This window comes from Melanaphis sacchari, unplaced genomic scaffold (genome assembly GCF_002803265.2).
Source record: "Melanaphis sacchari strain LSU unplaced genomic scaffold, SCAv2.0 Contig23_pilon_pilon, whole genome shotgun sequence".
NCBI lineage: Eukaryota > Metazoa > Arthropoda > Insecta > Hemiptera > Aphididae > Melanaphis > Melanaphis sacchari.
Genome location: NW_020271114.1, coordinates 4,995,649 through 5,015,820, shown reverse-complemented (window position 1 = coordinate 5,015,820; position 20,172 = coordinate 4,995,649). Strand labels below are relative to the sequence as shown.

The following is a 20,172-nucleotide window of genomic DNA, read 5'->3' as shown; positions in this document are numbered from 1 at the left end:
TATTTTATTAGTTAATAATATTTAAAACTTAAATGAACAGAGATGCGAAGTAGTAGATCAACATTTGGCAGAATTCTCCGGTGCTACTCTATTTCGCTCCTCTAAATTTAAATACTTATAAAGTATAACTACACGTTTGAAAAATATTTTACTTCGAAGTATTATAAAATTCAAAATGCATATTTTCATTCAAAAAAATAGAAAATGTTGTTTTGCAACGTATTAAAAACTTTTAAATCTTTTCGAAACAATAAGTACCTAATACTTATAACCATTTTAATGGATCACTTTTATCTTTTATGTTTTAAATACGAATAGGGCTGAATTATGACAAGTACGTTATTGAGAATACGTAGGTTACATTGCTCTACAATCTTCTTTCTCAAAAAAAAAAAAAAAAAAAATGTCTGTACCTATCCAATGTTCACAGACGTCGATTATACACAGCTTCACTACTATGAAAATAGTACAACGCACGCCAAACTTATATCCACTTACACTGTGTATATAAATTATAAAGGTGATACATAATAATATTAATAATAATATATGTATTAGTATTATATTTATTGCGCACACAGTCATCGTTTCATTTTTATTTTTTTGTAGGCACTAGGCGCGCACCGGCACAATAAGCACCGTTGCACGTTGACATTGTCATCGCGTATGTACAGACTATACATAAATGAGAATTTTTAATTTTCGTGTCGGTCGTGCATATGTACGACACATACCATTCCATTGTAATCGAATAGCGTATATATATACGCACTATTCCATTGTAATCGAATATCGTATATATGTCTATACATACACACACACACTGCACCTCAATCTACTACAGTCGTCTCCGTTACCTACAGGTGTATATTATATTATATAAATACAGTGTGTGTATGGTGCGCACTCATTGTTATTCGCTCCTCGCGTTGACTGTAAGTAATAATAATAATATTTAAGTATTTAGTCCATCGAGGACCTTGTACTTATCATGAAGACTATAACCATTACGAATCGCCTACATATCCTTTATTATTATTATTATTATTATTAATATATATATATTTACAGTACACATAGAAGGAAATAGAATGTAAATCGGTACAATAAAAAAAAATTGTTATAGAAAAAACGGTGAGAGACTCGTGCTCAAATGGTGTCACACAAACAATGACCGACACGTACCGTCGTCCAAAGAATATTAATTTTAACGAAGATAAAATTTATAAAATAGAATGATAACTCGATTATATAATATAAGATTCGAGTGGTTGGTCTTAAGGGCATATATAATGAATACGTCATGCGTCACCGGGACGAAAACAATATTTTTGTTATTATTGATGGGATACAATGACTAGATCTTGAGCATCATAAACAATGCCCGAGTAATATTCTAAAATTTTGTAAATTACTTAATGTACTACTCTACTACGCTAATCTAAAATTTTAAATCTTTAAATACTCAAAAATTATAACTAATTAACTACTAATCGTTTGAAATTAGATTTGTTTGTATCAGAATACTACGAAAAATGAAATCAAAAATGTATTTTGTCATATTGTATGTAAGAAAAGTTGTAAAATGACATCAAATTATGTAAAAACTATACTTAAAAAAAATATTATACGTTTTAAAAATAATGAGTGTAAACATTAATCATCTTATAAAGTAATTTGTCACATACAGAAGAGTTTAATCTGCAGCCTAATATACACCCATACTTTCGTTGGATTTGTAAGTAGACTTTCAAGATGCTTCTGAACAGATAAATGTTTAATAATTTTAATTTTCTATACCTAAAGAGTTACAGAATACCGATAAAAGTGGAATTGGTAGCAGTTTAGAAGTTATAGTTCAAATACTAAACCTATACACAATACACATAACACAAACACAAATTATTGGTTTATTTATATTTAAATATATGATTTTAAGTACCGATGATCAAAAAAAAAAAATTAAAACAACTTCTTAAAGTGTACCATAATCAGTTACGAACCAGAAGGAATTTTATCTCGTTTATCACAAAAATATATTTTTTTGTTCTTGCCTAAATGTAAATAATTTACAATTAAATTTTATTAGTTCCGCTATATCAAGTAATACAATATTCCATATTTTATCGTATTATAACAAGACAACAAGTAAAAATGACATTTTAATCCATCAGATCACGTCCTCTTAAGTACAATATCAATCCTAAATTAAAACCACATGTCTACATAGCACACTAAAATCTATAACTGTACTATTATTCATCATTTATAATATTAGTCATCAATATTCATTACACGGAGAACAAATATATCAAATTTCAATAGGTATAATAATTAACATTATATTTGATGTTTAAAATTTATCAAGAACTTAGAACGTATCATATTGTAATAATAAAATATATCTCCATCCTGATTCGTGCTTCCTAAATTAAATACCTATATCATAGAAAAAACTATTATTATAATTTATAACTTCGGTCAAATGAAATCACGTTTAACGTAATAATATATCATATATAAGATTTTATATTAGTTACATTAAAATGTCTATGTAATGTATACCTACCACATTATTAAACAAGTATTATTTTAAAAACACATTATAAAATTGAGAATTAATTATTATTACACTATAAATCTAAATAGTTTAAAAATGCAATTATATTTCTGTTAATTTACATTTTACATAATATATTATATAATTGTTCAATAGATACTATAGTGATAAAAGATATATATTGTTATATACAATTTAAAATAAGTATAATATTTTTATGTCTGTTGTGTTGGAAATCTATCATCTATTTTATGTTTATGTGACAAATATAATCCATAAAACCTACCTACCAACGTTACGATTTATGCATTTCATTAGTTACACATATAATAATAATATTATACATTTATAAATATATTCAAATTATTACTAAGAAGCTTTTTAATCTTCTTACTAACTCAACTAAAACGACCAAAAACATCATAATTTATAAAATTAAAAACCAAATAAATGACGTATACTTATATTTCAAAATAGAATGTTTTATGTGTATGAGTAATAATTGAATAATTTAAAAAAATTATTTAAAATATACAAAATATTATTAATCATCTATCTCCTAAACAGTCGCAAGAATTTTTCTCTATAATATTAAACTACACCTGTCTATATACATAATACATATATGTTCGATGGTCGTTTCTAATACAATGTATGCAATATGCATAACCAATTGAACATTATGATTTTGTACAGCAAAATAATAAGCAGAACACACAAAACATCATTAACTGTCAAAAATATTGCACTCGTTTTTTATTAACCCTAATATTACGTGATTTTAACACAATTGAAAATTTACTACGCTCATATTTCGGTGACTTGGTGATGTTTCTTATATTTATTCAGGAAACAAATCAACTAAACTTTAAAAAAAACCTCTATTTCCATTTTTTAAGTCCCTTTTTTCTAAAATAATTTGAATAAACAGATTTGTGTGGTTCACGGTCCGCAGAATTTAACGACCTGTGTAATTTCGCCTTGTCAAGGCCGTCGCATACGAAACTATATAGTTATTAATGTTATTATTACTTATTATAATTGGAGGTTCTACGGCAATTGAATCAAAAATTCAGCTCGAAATGCTAATTTGCATCATACACAAATTCGTTATCAATAAGGTTTGAATTTATATGTGCTAAAAAAATCACGAAATAAATTCCTTAAAATATGCGTTTATGTACTAAAAATTCCCAAAAATACTGTAAAATATACTAGTAAAGTCACGATGTTATTAAAAAAATAAATAATTATTATTAATACAAAATTAAATCAATATTTATTCATTCATTTATTATTGTTTAGTAATAATTTTAAAATACATATATAAATAAAAATATTAATTTTTTGACATTTTACGTCAAGTTTTTATTTTAGTTACAAATTAGTGTTTCATAAACAAAAAAAATCTTATACGATCTTAAAATTGTAAAACATGCTCTTAAAACTGTAAAATAGTGAAATATCCACAAAAATGCACAAAAATACTCCAAAAGAATTCATATTTTTAATCACGTTTTCATGACACATAATATTTTGTGCTTACTGTACGATTCATCAGTAATAATATGCAAATGTATACAAATCCAAGCCTCTATCAGTCATTACGATCAGTTTTTAACTTGGTAAATGACAAACTTCAGCATAATTAATATAACGGTTAATTTTATTGATCGCTTGACTATAACTGACGTAGGTACCTACTACCATTAGAAAGTAACAACTTTAGAACCTACACGACACATACACAGGTAGAATTACATTAATGTATAATATTTTCTTTTTTATTCCTACTATTGTTTAGTTTTCAAGCCCTGAAGATGTGCAATTAGTTTCTAACGGAAAATAACAACAAATTGTTCAAACTAAAATCCATTGATTGTAGTTCAATTAAATTTTGCCAGTAGCAGCACATTCCATACACGTGCATATTATTTTGATTTAAGCAATTTATTTTCAAGATATTTGGTATATAGTATAAAATATACACAGAAAATTAATAACCAAATCGTTACTAACATTAGGTATGTGTAATTTTTTATTACAACCTTGAATGTAATGATAATTAATTACATATTGTAATACAAAGTGCGTTTAAATTTGTCATATATATAAATAAAATTAATAGATAACATTACCTTTAAAGTATTATAATAATATTTAAAATATAAAAACGTGCAACTTATTTCAGTTAAACGGTCAAATAACTATACAAATATTTTTGGATTTTAATTTAAATGATAGATAATTTATAATTACCATTAAAAATATTAAATTTATATGTTACTGTTTCAATAAATACAAAACCACACATATTCAATCCAGTTAATAATTTATAAAAAAATTATTCAATTACATGAAATAGGTTTTTACTCCCTAAGTTAGGTTTTAATACAGACAAACATAATTCATTAAAGATTATTCTTATAAATACACGATATTTACTGATTTACTTTGAGTAACTAATAATAGTAATAGTAATGTGTGTCTGGGACAAACATTACAACACAAAGGTGTGACGAACACATTATTTATAAAAACACAAAACACTTATATAACCGATCAAAACAGATCCACGTGTAATGTAGGTACTTAAAATATCATATCTATAATACCGACTATACTTGTAGCGCGCTTTCACCCTAATGTAACATTCATTGCTTTTAAACAACACATATACAGTGTATATTGTCCTAACTATGTATAGCAATTGTTACTTGTCCCCATCCCAACTGACGATCCACAAACTCATTTTGAGCACTCCGCAAAAAGTCCTTTTTTCATTTCGATCAATTTTTTTTAATTTGAAAGAGATTTAAAATTTAAAAATGATCAAATGTACTTAGCGATCGAATTTTTATAGGCTGGAGTTATAGATACTTAAAACTCCACCCCCTATTATACAGTGATTCGCACCCCGAGGCGGTTGAACATTTGCGACTAACTTGAGTTAACAATCGGGAGACCTTTTTTTTATAAGTACGGTCGCAAACTGTAAACTACAATATCGTGAACTACTCCCGCAAATAATAGAAAACAGTTTCTTAAGCCTTAGGAGACCATAAAAGAAAATCAGAAGAAAAGCGAAAACTCCGATGTTTACGAACTCCCGCCGGTAATACATAGTGGACGCGGCGCCACGACGGGCGCGAATAATTAATGTTTGTAATGTACACGCCAATACTGTTCATTACAAGTATGGACGACGAGTGTAGTGTTGCAATAGTTGACAAAATAATTGTCAAAATAAAATATTTGTTATTTGCAGGATCGCCTGCAGCAGGATTTAGTCGGTGTCGCGGTGGCGTGCAACCGGTTAGGTACGTATAGGTAGTAGGCACGTACCTTTGGCGTGTCATCGCTGTTGGCGTCGATCCCCACGAGCTTAGTGGTCGAACCCATTGGGGTGTGACTGAACGGGGCGGCCGCGCCCCCGCGGAAATCCGCCGTGGTCCCCACCGCGTCGGTCGCGGTACAGCAGCAGTCGTACTCGTCCCAAGCGGCCGCGCCACCGAAATCGCTCAGCCCGCTTTCGTCCCGGCCGCCCGTTGAAGCCGCGTCCGTCGTGACCGTGGTCGACGTCGTAGTTACCGCCGTGGCCGCGTCACTACCGCACGCCAAATACGTCTCGCGGTCGAAATTGCAACAGTCGTGGCCGTGACGGTTATCGTCTTCGTGTTCGTCGTCGGCTACGGCAGTAGCGCACGCGAACGCTGACACTCGCGGACTGACTGGTCTGACTGACGATATCGGCGGCGGCGGCGGCACGGGCAGTCGTGACTGCGGCGGCCGGCCTGCAGCCGTGATGCGCTCTCCCCCGCCGCCGCCGTCGCCGCCGACGACTGGTTCCAGTTTGCGGAACACGCCGTAACACGACATTTCGGCGCTCGCCACTTCCGACAGGGCGTGCGACGTCATCATCGTCGATTCATTCTTGCCGCGCATCGCCGAAATGTTCGACACCGACCTTGTGATCTGCAAATGCACACATACAACACATTATTTCATACGTACGTTAATAATGGGCAATGATAGTTGAGTAACGACTCTGATGTGTTGCATACAATAATATAATATTATAATATTAGTGTATATCTACGAAAACTTATTGCAATGCGTTATGTTAATAATTAGTAAATGTTATTAATTTTAAAATAATATGATTTATTTATCATTACTTTGACTGACTAGGCTTTTTTTTCTTTTTTTTTACATAGTTATACATTAATTTTTAATTCATTAATTTAACTACACGACGGCAAGCATACAGTAATATACATGATTAAAATAACATTAACAAACACGTTTTAAAATACAAATAAAAGTTGACATAACAGTATTTGAATAGTCATTATAATATAACTGTAACTACAAATTTAAATTTAAAATTTAAGTTCACGAAATTTAAATTTAAAATATAAGTTGACATAATCGTATTAGTGACTCGTTTGCAAAATAACTAGTAGTAGCATGTGGAACGTAAAAAGAACAGTTTTTCGAGTTGAACTCTGAGGTACCTACTTTAAATAGATCCATAACTGTATACGGCTCGAAACTTGGTACACTTAAAAAGTACTAAATATGCATGCACTTAACGTATACGTTTATAATAGTATAAAATAAATATGCTTTAAAAATATGCCCTTATTATATTTTTTTCTACTCACAATTTTCATGGATACAAATATTTTATAATTTTCACTGAATATGAATTAATAAAAACGAGAAATCGTACGTCAACTAAGGATTTAAAAAACACGATACAATAATACCTAGAGGTGAAAATATTCAAAATAAAATATACACTATAAAGTATTTTTTTTGTTCCCGAATTTTCAAATTATATTATAAATATATCATTATCAAAAATGCCTTGAACAGTGGTAAAATAGAAAAATATGCTCTTAAAAATACAAAACCACTAAAAATGCAAATATATGCACTATAAACTTACGTATAATATTATTTTCGTAAGGTCGTGATATTAATTTTAAGTTTACTTAGCAATAATTTTAATAGCTCAAAAAAAATATCCATATGCAATAACTTCCAAGGCCTATAATTATAAAACAAATGTGGAAGATTCAATTTTTCCATTTAACAATTTTTCGATGAACCATATATATATAAATTAAGAAAAATTGATCGATTATATTTTCTACCAGCAGTCTGGAATATAATTATGAGGTGAATAAGTAATTTTGAATATACATAACTGGCAAAACGCAAAAATTATACTCTCTCAAGCTACCTTGAATCGCCAGCTGTATGGGAATTCCGCACAATATAACCATACTCTAGCTAGTATTGAGCAGACTAAAACATAATATAATACTTCAACAGACATGATACCTAGTTGAAATTCTTTTGCCAACCTCGTATCAAAATCAAATGTTTTAAATGCCAAAAAGCATGCATATTCTACGTATGTTTATTTATAAATGATAATCATGTAATCAACACTCGACACAATGACGGCAAAATTCAAATAAGGTGATTTTTGTTTTCGCATACATTTATTTTTACATATAATACATACTATATTATACTATGTAGTATTTATTACATAATATAATATGAAATTATTATTCACAAATAATAAAATCATTTGATTCCAAGATTCCGTTGAGAAAATTGTACATGCTGACTATCAACCAATAATATAGTATACTAATTAATATTACATAGGGATAGGATTAATGTATAGATATATCCACCGAATGAAAGTGTTACAGTTATTATAATTAATATTATAATAAGATTTTAACACAATTATTTTGAATATTTTGATTGCAATAAATATTTCTGTACTTACCCACTACTTACTACTATTTCATAGATACAAATACACAATTTAAAAATATATCAACAATGTGAGGCAGCGACAAGATATCGTAGGGAATTACTTTTAAAGCAAATTTGTTATAATTTCAAATTGAACAAAAGCAAATTACAGCGTGGAAATTAATGTTATCTAAATTTAAGACTAACTGACAAAACATTTACTATCCAATCTAATTATACCTAACTTAGTCTATATAAGTACTTCACTCTAATCACACTTACAGTACTTCTATTTTTAAAGCTTAAAAAAAATGTCTTTGTAAATTAAATACCAATATTTAATATATAGAGCAAATAAATTTGTGTGATCATACCTATAGATACAATAATGGTAATAACTACCATTATAGTATTTATATTTTATTACAATATATATATATATATCCCAGACGCGCGTACCATCTTGCATTCGTTCTGCATTATCACAGAGTTCTAACATATAGATATAAGTAGGTATTTTTGATTACTTTATAAACTGTAATAACATTGATTTCAAAATATGTTTTAAAACCAACGATAATCATCATTTAGTTTGCTACATATATGTATGTAGGTATGCCGGAATAGAGTCATTTAATGATTTTCTTCGTATATTATACTATCAGATCATCGGTTAAATAGATTTTTATTTAATATCATGTTAGCATTTTATAGTTACTATTAATACTATCACATAACAGTATTTAATTTTAAATACTTAAATTGATATTGTAAAAATAAAAATTAAAAAAATCTCTGTGTAGGTTTTATAAATATTTAATACAATAAAGAGTAAATAAATTCAAATGGTTATTTTGATACTTAAATTTTATGTTAGGCCAATAAGTACCTATTGACCTATAAACCGATATTATAAAAATAAATACACCAGTACATCACAGTAAAAGTGGATGTAAGCTAGAGGAGTTTTCGAGGAAGGCAAGACGGGAAGTTATTTCCTATCTTGTAGTTTTTTTTTTTTTTTTTTTAATGTCTTATTTTATACGAGTAGTTCATTATTCTGAACATAAACCGTTTTATGATAAAATTAATATTAATAATTATGTACTAGTGACTAATAATGAAGTTATCCATAGATGATAACATTAAAACTAACTATATCTAAATTATTATATATAAATATTTAACAGGAAATAGGAACTTAACACCAATTATTTGAAAATACATTACAATACATCGAATAATGTTAATACATTTTAAATAAAATATATTAAAATATATCTTATAAGTTACCTATAAGTTTATAACTGTAGCCTATAGGTAAGTATTTCATTCATTATTATGATTTTTAACTGATGTTATTATATATCTTTAAAACCTAAAACAATCACAGACAATTAGTTTTGTAACATAGGTATGATTATTAGTATTATTACCATGTAGACTCATTCATATAAATTATAACCACTCCTAATCGTTAAAATCACTTCACATGAAATATTTCAATTTTCACATTGTCATTCAGAGTTTACTGATTAATTTTATTTTAATATAATACATTTGGCTTTAATCCACTCTATACTTAAATTTTACTTTTTGAAAATATATAATTTTTTTTTTTTATACTTGGATTATTTATGCAGCTTAATTATACGCACATTTAACGTTAAATTATATAATATAGAGCTTAATAAATTAATTTCCTCGCATTAATTTTTTTTTTTAACAGTTATCAAACGTCATATAACATATTCTTAGCCTCTTTCTACTTTTCTTTCTAAATTATAATTAATATTCTTAAAAAATAAAGAAAAAAATCATAATTTCCATACTAAATATTAAAATCTAGTTATTCCGATTAGTTACCGCCAGATGTCATTTGTATCATGGATATCATCAGTATAAAAATTAAAAACAGCTGTTGCCATTTGAATTATAAAAATAGAAAAGATATTTATTTGTATAAACTTTGTGAAAATATAATAATAAATTAATATATGAAAATTAACCGAAAAAATTAGTGTATTACCTCATATATCCGGTTAATATAGACTAGGTATAGATAGCTAATAATTGAAGATATAAGTTTTAAAAATATTTAGTTTTTTATACGAGTACATTTGTTTCGTGGTAACTTTGCAAAAGAAATTAAACAATAAACAGTTAACTTATTAGTTTGTATAGACTATATTTCACATGTGCAAATAATAATTTATTTATATGTACCTACACCTATAAAAGACGTATGCAATAGCAAAATCAAATATAAAAAATAGATAAATTTGTATTGTTTACAACGAAAAACATTGTATGTTTTTGACGTGTAGATCATATTTATATTTAAGTGATAAAATCATATTGTATTAGTAGTATCGTTGATTTTATAAACAATAGCATTATATAAGATTAAAACTTAACTAGCTACCGAGGGAAAAATAATATACGGAAATAAAAAAATAAAAAAGTTATCATTCAATAATTAACATCTAAAGACTTCACTATGACCTTGAATTCTAGATGACCTTCTATAATAATTTACAATTTAGAACAAACGTATGTATACATTATTTACCAACTATAAATCAGTTATTTAGTTACATATTGACAAATATGAAATAATAATCATGTTTTATGACTATTATTTTATCATATTTAAAGTTCAGAAAAAAATTAAGGGTACTATAATATAAACTTTTAATAATTTTCTCACATCAATATTTTATAGGTAAAAGCACTTGTAATAAAAATTAAAAAATTATTCAAACATTATTTTATGTACTATATTGTTTTTTAAGTTAATTGTATCCAATAATGTAACTATTGTAAGAAGTAAAAACAAAAAACTATCGAAGGTCAATTAATAATTTAAATACAATTTCATACAACAATCTTAAAACCCAAAGAAATAGATTTATCATTATTTAGATGGTTATTTATTTATTTATTTTTTTTTTTTTTTGTGTATATTTAATTATTTTTTTACTCTCTACAATATTTATACCTCACAATTTATAAATATATTTACTTAAATCTCAGTAAATTATAATAATAATAAATGATAATTCCTAAATTATATCAGTTAGTGTCGTAAATCTTAAATTCTATCATATTGTCAAAAGTCAGACATATACATTGGATATTTCCCAAAATGTTCTATAATTCTATTTATAATTAAAATATTATAAATTTAACTACTTATATCAATATACTATTCAATTAATTGGTAATAAAGATGAAACTTTAATAATTAGGTATTTTAGTATAATATTATTATACTTGTGTAATTTGTTCATTCATATACTTGGTTAAATTTAAATTTATAAATAATACTTAAAAAATATATTATAAATTATAATTACTCACTATACTATTTTATGATAATTTAAAAACTCACTCTATTATATAAATTGTATTATTATTTATTATTCTTAATAGTATATTAAAAATATTTTTATTAACTTTACAAGAATTTACAAAAATTCCAAGGTGTGTCATTGTGTCCTATTCTAAACCAAATAAAAATAATAATAACAATAACAATAACAACAACTAACTATAACAGCTATAATAATACGATGATAAAATGTTTGTAGTATGAACAATTATGTTTTTAAAAAAAAATAAATAAATATTTTTATCATAATTCCAATCTAAATGTTTATGTATAGGTAATTAATTATAAGAATAGGTACTAAATAATTTATACAATATACATTACCTTTTACATGAAGTTTTTTTTTTAATAAATCATTAAAGTTATTGTTCAGCTAAATGAAAATCAGTATATTATATTATTAGGTAATTTATTTACTTTTAAATAATATTTTTACTCGTAGATTTAAATATCTATATTTTTAGATTTTGAGTGAAACGATGAATGTATTTTTTTTACAATAATGTATAATTTGTGTTTGATACTTCGATTAAACATTGAAGATAGTTATTGCTAGCAAATTGGATCTAAGTAGAACTTTAAAGATCAAAAAATTCCAATAATTTTCAAAATAATCGGAATAAACAAAAAAAAAAAAAAATTAGAAAAAAACTGAAATGTTTACGTAAATTAAATTTCGACAAAATCTATTTTGTTTCTTGTAATGATAAACAAAAAAATTTAACCAAGCTAAGGCTTAAAGTTTAATATAAAATTCCTCACAAATAGTTCTTGCTGAAACCTATAAATCTAAAAGTATGTAACTTTATTTATTTATTTTAAATAGACATTTAAAATTAAAATTTGAACAAAATTAAATAATTAAACGTAACACATAGACAGTTACCTTACTGTAGTTCAAAATATGTGTGAAAACTTAAAACTTAAACGTATATTATCAAATTTTATTAAACACACAATGGTCAGTAAAAATTTAAAAACATTTAGATTAAATTGAAACAATTTATACCATGGAACCTATTCATAACTTCCTACGATACATACTTCGGTATTGATTAATAAGTTCATAAAAAGCAACACAATATAAAATAATATTATAATATAAACGATTTTGCTTTGACAAAAATAAGTTGACAGACCTCCGCTTAAAACCATTTTTTTTATTTAATAATTTACCATTAAATTTAAATTAAACATAATATTCATTGAACCTATTGGCCCATAAGATAATTAAAGATTAAAATCCCAGGTTACAATGATAAATTTGAATAACTTTCATTTAAGTCTCCCAATTTATCAAAATTATTTTACAAATTATTTACATTATGTATGTTAAAACTTAAAATTTTCATTTTTTTAAATTATAATATTAAGTTTTAATTTTTTTTTTTTCAATTGTTAAAACTAATTGTAATTACGTTTAAATAAAAAAAAAAAAAAAGTTTTAATTTTAAATATGTAGATAGTGTATTATAAACTACTCGTACATCAAACTTTAGTTATTAAATAAATTATTGAAGTTATTATTGTATATTATTATATTCAAATTAATTAGAAAATAGAAAAAAATTGGAGAATTCGCTCTGCAATTTAACATGTATCGATTATTCGAGTATACGGTTTATGTCATCATTAAGTATACTCTATTTTAAATAAGAATAACCTCAGGCGGCAGGCTTTTGTAAACGGTGACGACGAAAGTCACACTGTTAACACTCTAGTGAGTCTGGCAAATAAAACTTTGTTATTCTGAGAATCAATTTTAGCTTGCATTTTTCTAAGATAAACATGGTAAAATAATATTTCAGCTGCGGTTAATCTTCAACAATGAAAGCTGACAATAAAAGTAAACAAACTATACTAAATAACGAGATACACGGACATGTACACTTGACAAACTCTATACGTCCATAAAGTAGATAAAGTTCTTTAATTTTTATTTTCTATTTTCTAATTTCTCAGGATTCAGGTTACAATAATAACTTTAATAATGTAGTCAATAAAAAAAAAACTTTTATATAGTTTATTTATTTACATATTATATTTAACCTACCTTTTTAAAATTAAAACTTTATAATATCCCTATAGTAATTATTCCTATACTATGATTAATTTTTTTGTTTTTGAACATTTTATACTTAAACATACATGATGTAGATAATTCTTAAATTAATTTTGATATACTATAAATCTTAAATAAAAGTAATTTAATATGATTAATATAACCTTGAATTTTTACAATACATCTCTTTATTCTGTGGAAAAATATTTAAATCATGCAATTTTTTAATTTAACAGAGATTAATTAATTAGTAATAACATTGACTTATTGACCCTCCCCCCCCCTTTATACCAACATTCAAAAGTGAACAATTTACTAGTACTTTACTTCGTTTTAATACTATAATATTACATCATTTATTGTTTTTACCTATTTAGTCATCATCAAATTAAACAAAAATAAATAATTATTTATATATTGTCGATGAATAGATAGAAAAATATAGTATGAATATAATACCATTACCCTTGTACATAAATTTTCAGTTTTTATAGGTATAAAAATACTATAGCATAATACGTAACATAATATCTATAAAATATGATTTATAACAAATTATAATTTCTTCATTACAATATTTTGTTATAACTTAAACTTATTATTTTTAAAGAACTAATCTAAATTATGAACAATGATTACTAAAGATTAACTACACCTTATAGTTCAACATATTATATATGTCAAACTAAATAATAATTTTAAAAAATCATTAAATCATTGTAAAAAATAAAAAAAAGATTTGATACAACAAAATATATATAAAATATAATCCTATTTTTTTTATTTTGTTCATTGCGCCTGAAAACACTTCATTCATTGCATACATTTATTTCTATGTGTATATTTAGAAGTAGATACATCCTTTAACAAGGAATAATGATGATAAAATAATATGCAATCATTTATTTTATTCATATGTCAAATAAATAGGCAATAATTAATTTTAGGACACAGTTCTTAAAATTAACTATTTATTTCGCACTAGTCACTTAATGCGTAGTTTCTTATTTAGAACTTTTTATAAATAAAATATATTTCTGCTTTAAATTACTCAATTAAATATAAATTAATAAAAATATTGTATAAAAACATAAATAAAATAGCTTGATATTAAAATACATAGATTATAAACGTAAAAAAACATGGGTAGATAACTGTATTAAATTTGAATTCAGTAATAAACATTGCATACAAAAAACGATTCTGAGCGAAAACATTCTTCAACCTAACTTCTTAGAATATTTTATACTTTATTTAAATATTTTTATTAATAATAAGATAGGTTCAACTATTTCATTAAGCATAGCGTATAAATTTGTAACAAACATATTTAAGTCTTTAAATATATACGTCAAAATATTTGCATTTGAAATTTTTATTTAAAAAAAATAGATATTTATGACATTTTTAAATAGGAAAAACTTACAAAGAACTTTTTATGACATTTTCATACCTTAGCTATTAAAATATTTTTTATTTTATATGAAATCTTAAGTTTAATTTCATAGATTATTTCATTATTATCTTTTGTATCGATAAAAATATTTTATGAATTCATCTAACCATAGATGAGTTTGTGTAATTTCTAATAGTTTCCTAATATAAGTCAAAATTTATCTGTGACTATTTATTTATAAATTCAATAATAAAAAATTAAAAGAGCATGAAAAAAAAATCTTTTCGATTGTATCCCGATTTTGAAAAAAATATTTATAATACTACAAAATATTTTTGCCTTTTTTTTATGTAAAAATATGTAGATCTCATTTAGGTAAAATTTGGTACGGGAAAACAGCAATTGTAGCCTAATTTTATAAACAACAATACTAAATAAATAATTTTTAACATAAAATTTATTAATTATTTTTTATACTTTCTTTTTTAATTTTTGATATTGTTTATTGTTTTTTTTTTTTTTTTTTGTACGATATAATTACACATTTCAACCATGAAATAATTCTATAATACTGAACACATATTAGAAATATATTTAACCAACGACACTGTTTCCTCCACAGATAGGGAACTAATTTGTATTCTCAACAGTGCACACAATAAATAATTTTGAATTATTTCATAGAAAATTGAAGAGTTTGTTCAATTCATCAAGCAAAAACATACATTGTTTGACATTTTAAAAAGATTCTTAAAAGTAATTCTCATAACAGCTTGAGAAGTCATGGTACGAATATCAAAACAATTACACAAGTAAAAATTATTCGATTAGATTTTGTACAAAAATGATTTACTTTTACTAGTTTCTTAATTATTAGTTTAATATTAAAACAAGACTGAGACAACGTGATTATTTCACCAATTTTGTTCGAAATTGCATTAAAATAAATAGCCAGAAAAGTACTTACTCTGGCGTGAGATCAAACTTATGATTGAGAATCTATCAAACTAATGGCATATACATACGATAATGTAATGTTGTAAAAATCAGGAGGTGGTCTACAGATAATAATGCATAAGACTTATAAAGAAGTTGGGACGATATATCATATTTTCAATACATAGCTATTCTATTAAAAAATCTCATTGACTTTTCTAAATTTTGGTGATTTCAAAACATATTGTCAACAATTAAACTTCTAATTTGTGAGGAATCTTGTAACGCATTTACATACTCTGTTACTTACTATCAAAAATTTAAATATATGTATATATATAAATCTTAAAAAAAGTCAAAATATTTTAAAAATACTATTATTTATAAATAAGAATTAATTACCTACACAAATCATAATATTAACATCGCATAAATATTACCATTTTTAACAATACAAAATACATTTTTTTCCCTATTAAATATATATAAATGAGAATTCTCCAATCTTTCAAATACAAACTATAGATTAAAATTTCTGTGAAAAACTACCCTATAATATTGGATCAAATAATTGATAAGCTCTAAAACAAGAAAACACATAATTTTTTTTAATCAATATACATTTATTATATGCCTTCCTTAGAAAAGATTAAAAATGTAATTAAAAATAGACGAACCTTTACAAAATACAGTGGAAACAAAGTATAGTAATCAAACAATGTCTGAAGGTTGAATAAACGAAATGACAATAACAGTATAATCCTTATTGTTATAAAATCAAGGTCCAATGGTCTAATATAATACCTAACATAACTTGAATAACTTCATTAAATTTATAATAATTTACGTTTAATTTAAAATCAATTATGATAACTAATCTAGAAACAAGAATATAAATAAATATAAAGACAAAAAAATTAACCTTTCTAATAAAATTATTAACAATGTACCAATAAAATATTCCAACCAGCACATAAACAAATTCATAATCACAATAGTTCTAATATTTCATTTCCTCTACATTTTTAACTAAACCTACTACCTAATCTAGTGAAATTAAGAAATCTGTGAGAACCTACTTTGATAAAATAATATTTATATTTTTTGTAATAAGTACAACAAAATCTGTAACGAAATCTATAAAAATTTAATGAGTTTCAACCAAATGTACTTTCTCACGAGTTTTTACTTTTTATATAGATATCTATATTCTACAATATTTCTTAAGACCACCTTATACACATATTATGTATAATAAGGTTAAAAAATTTGTTTTGAAAACCTCTATATTTAATACTAATATACTATAATTCCATATCCCAATAATCAGTACCTATGAACTTACACATATAATATTCATTTAAATATATATAAAAAAACTTATGCTTTTACATTTTAAATTTTTTGATTTTAGTGGAAATTACACTTATAAGAAACGTTGTATTAGGTACATTTTAAGGCTTTTTGATCGATTTAACATTGTTTTTTTCTCGATTTCAGTAAATTTAGTCATTTAGAAAAATACCATTCAGGTTATATGGGTTTCAGTTATTTTGATTTCTTAAGGGTTTCCAGGGGTGTACAGGTTAGACACTTAGGCCTGATTATAATGTAATAAAGTTTCGAACAACTTTAATAAATAATTCATTATACAACGGGTACAATACACACGTCAATTCACTCCTCACCTCCACACAAACACACACTCGTCGTAATCAATAATTAATAAATACATTGTTTATAAAATTAAGTAAAATCATGATAATACAAGTATGACCAAGTCACGTGGCAAATTAATTTAAAGTTTGTAATTTCTGACTCAGTATTATCTTTTTTAATTACAAGAACACATAACATGTTATTATACATAAATAGATAGAGTTATAAAGTTAATGTTTAATACCTATTAAATACAATATTCATTGTACATAAATTTAAAATAATCATTTTTAATTATATCAAAAAATTGAATTCATTAAAAATTAGCGTTGCATAAATATCATCATTTATCTGGGAAAAATGATTTGTTCTTAATTAATTTCAATCAATTAAATATATATATAATACGGAAAAAACTAGAATTTAAAGATCGAAAGACTTTTCATCAGTAAAGTTTCCAAAAAACCTAGTACTTTCAATACATCACTCACATAATCTAATAAAATGTATATATTAATATATTATATCAATACTTATAAATACATATAAAATTTTATAAAATATAAAAATAATAATTTTTATAATTTATAAACGTATGTACAACTTAATTTTCATAACATTTATTATATCAATCTCATGTAAAACAATGCTGTAGATTATTTATTAATTATAATTTTACAAATTTCATAATAATTCTAAGTTATAATCAAAAATACATTCCTGATAAAGCTAACTCTAAAGTTTACTTTAACACACTATTCTTTATAAATAACTATTTTGTAGTCCCATAGCATGCAAGTCATTTTTCATTTAAATAGTTACCAAATGGCAAATCATGCAATTCATTAATTAATGATTGAATTAGTTATGTTGGTGCAACCAAAATATTTTTTTTTAAAGGGGACTCATACTTTGTTTGATATGTTAAACGTTATGAAACTTTTCATAGTTCTATTATAATTTTTAATACATCATAATACGAAACATATCAGTATATCACCATCGTTACATATATTTAATCTACACAATCACAAAATTAGTTGATAATTTAATGTTTATTCATATTAATCATATTATATTCTAGATTTAATAATTAGACTAAACAAATTATGCGTAGCCCAAAAGAGAAGGGTTCAGGCACAAGGTATAAGGTACACTAGGTATAAATTAATAATAGCGACAAAAAAAGATTAAAAATACGATTCTACAAAATGTATAAAACGTGTTATCTACTATCATGTCGAACCAAATAATGTGTCTTTTTCGACATTAGGTACCTTCTGTTCAACCATATCACAACATAATATTATACATTATCAATATATATATTAAACAGTATGTATTCTATTAAAAAATAACAATGGCACATTTTACTTACATGTCTTCAAAATTTTGGAACAAAGAATAATTAAACTAATTAAAATTAAAGAATAATTATCTATACCTACCTATATTACTTGTGTATTAATGCGGAATATTATAAATTAAATGATATTCATATTGGTAAATCGTGATTACTGTTTAGATACTTTACTTAAAAGTTAAGATACATTATAAATATCAAAAAATCAATGTCATTGTATTCCGAGTGCCCAGTTGTTCAAATAAAAATGTTTGAGTGTCATAAAAAATGCATTTTAATATTAAAAATCTATACCTAGGTATATGTTATTACAATAGGTATTTGTCATATACTCGACTAGTCGGTATTCACGTATATACTCGATTAATGACAATAAAAATCGTGATGAGTATATAAAACAAATAAAAAAAAAATGATTTAATTTATTATTAATTTAAAAAAAAAACATTCGCGGTTATTGTACGAAAACACACAGAGGTCCGCCAGTGCCTGAATTATTTTAATATTTCAAATGTTTAAACAGACGAACCTTACAAACTTCGTCGTATAAACTACCATGGAGGATAAAATAATAAAAATATATATTATATTATTGTCATCACTCACTTTTTTTGGCAATCCCGCTAACATGATTATTTTTTACTTGTCGTTCAAGAGTCTTCGTCCTCTAAAACGAACTTTCCAGTTTCTCAAATAGTTGCGCCGACCTTTAACGCGCGCTCGTTATTACCGTCAAGTTATTTACTATGATGAATCAAGTAATCATTTTTTGAATTATTATTTTGACTGGTAGGGGACAAACGGCAACGCAACACCTGTACGCGGATATGACATAATATATATATAAACGCTCGCGTAGCGCACCGGCGTGGCCTTTGTCGCGATACTGCAGCGATATAATACGAGCGAGGATGAATGTCTACGGTTGCGATTCTCGACTAGTGACAGGCAACGGCCAACTACAGTGGCGGTAATCGAAAATACCGAGTACGTTAAATTAATGCACTCGCACTCTAAC

The 20,172-nt window shown here is 25.3% G+C and overlaps 1 protein-coding gene across 2 annotated transcripts in view; it reads right to left on the bottom strand.

Annotated features, from left to right (window-relative positions):
- LOC112594634 (sodium-dependent nutrient amino acid transporter 1-like) overlaps positions 1–20,172 on the bottom strand; it is a 42,952-nt gene that overhangs the window by 21,389 nt on the left and 1,391 nt on the right. The window contains exons 1-2 of one of the 2 annotated variants that reach the window (XM_025339529.1): positions 19,761–20,062; positions 5,906–6,535 (exon numbers count right to left, since the gene is read on the bottom strand). In XM_025339529.1, coding sequence (XP_025195314.1) covers positions 5,906–6,535; positions 19,761–19,784 — 654 coding nt within the window. In that variant the 5' untranslated portion in view covers positions 19,785–20,062. Of the gene's footprint in view, positions 1–5,905; positions 6,536–19,760; positions 20,063–20,172 lie in introns of those variants that run through there. The other variant, XM_025339528.1, reaches the window with a different exon arrangement.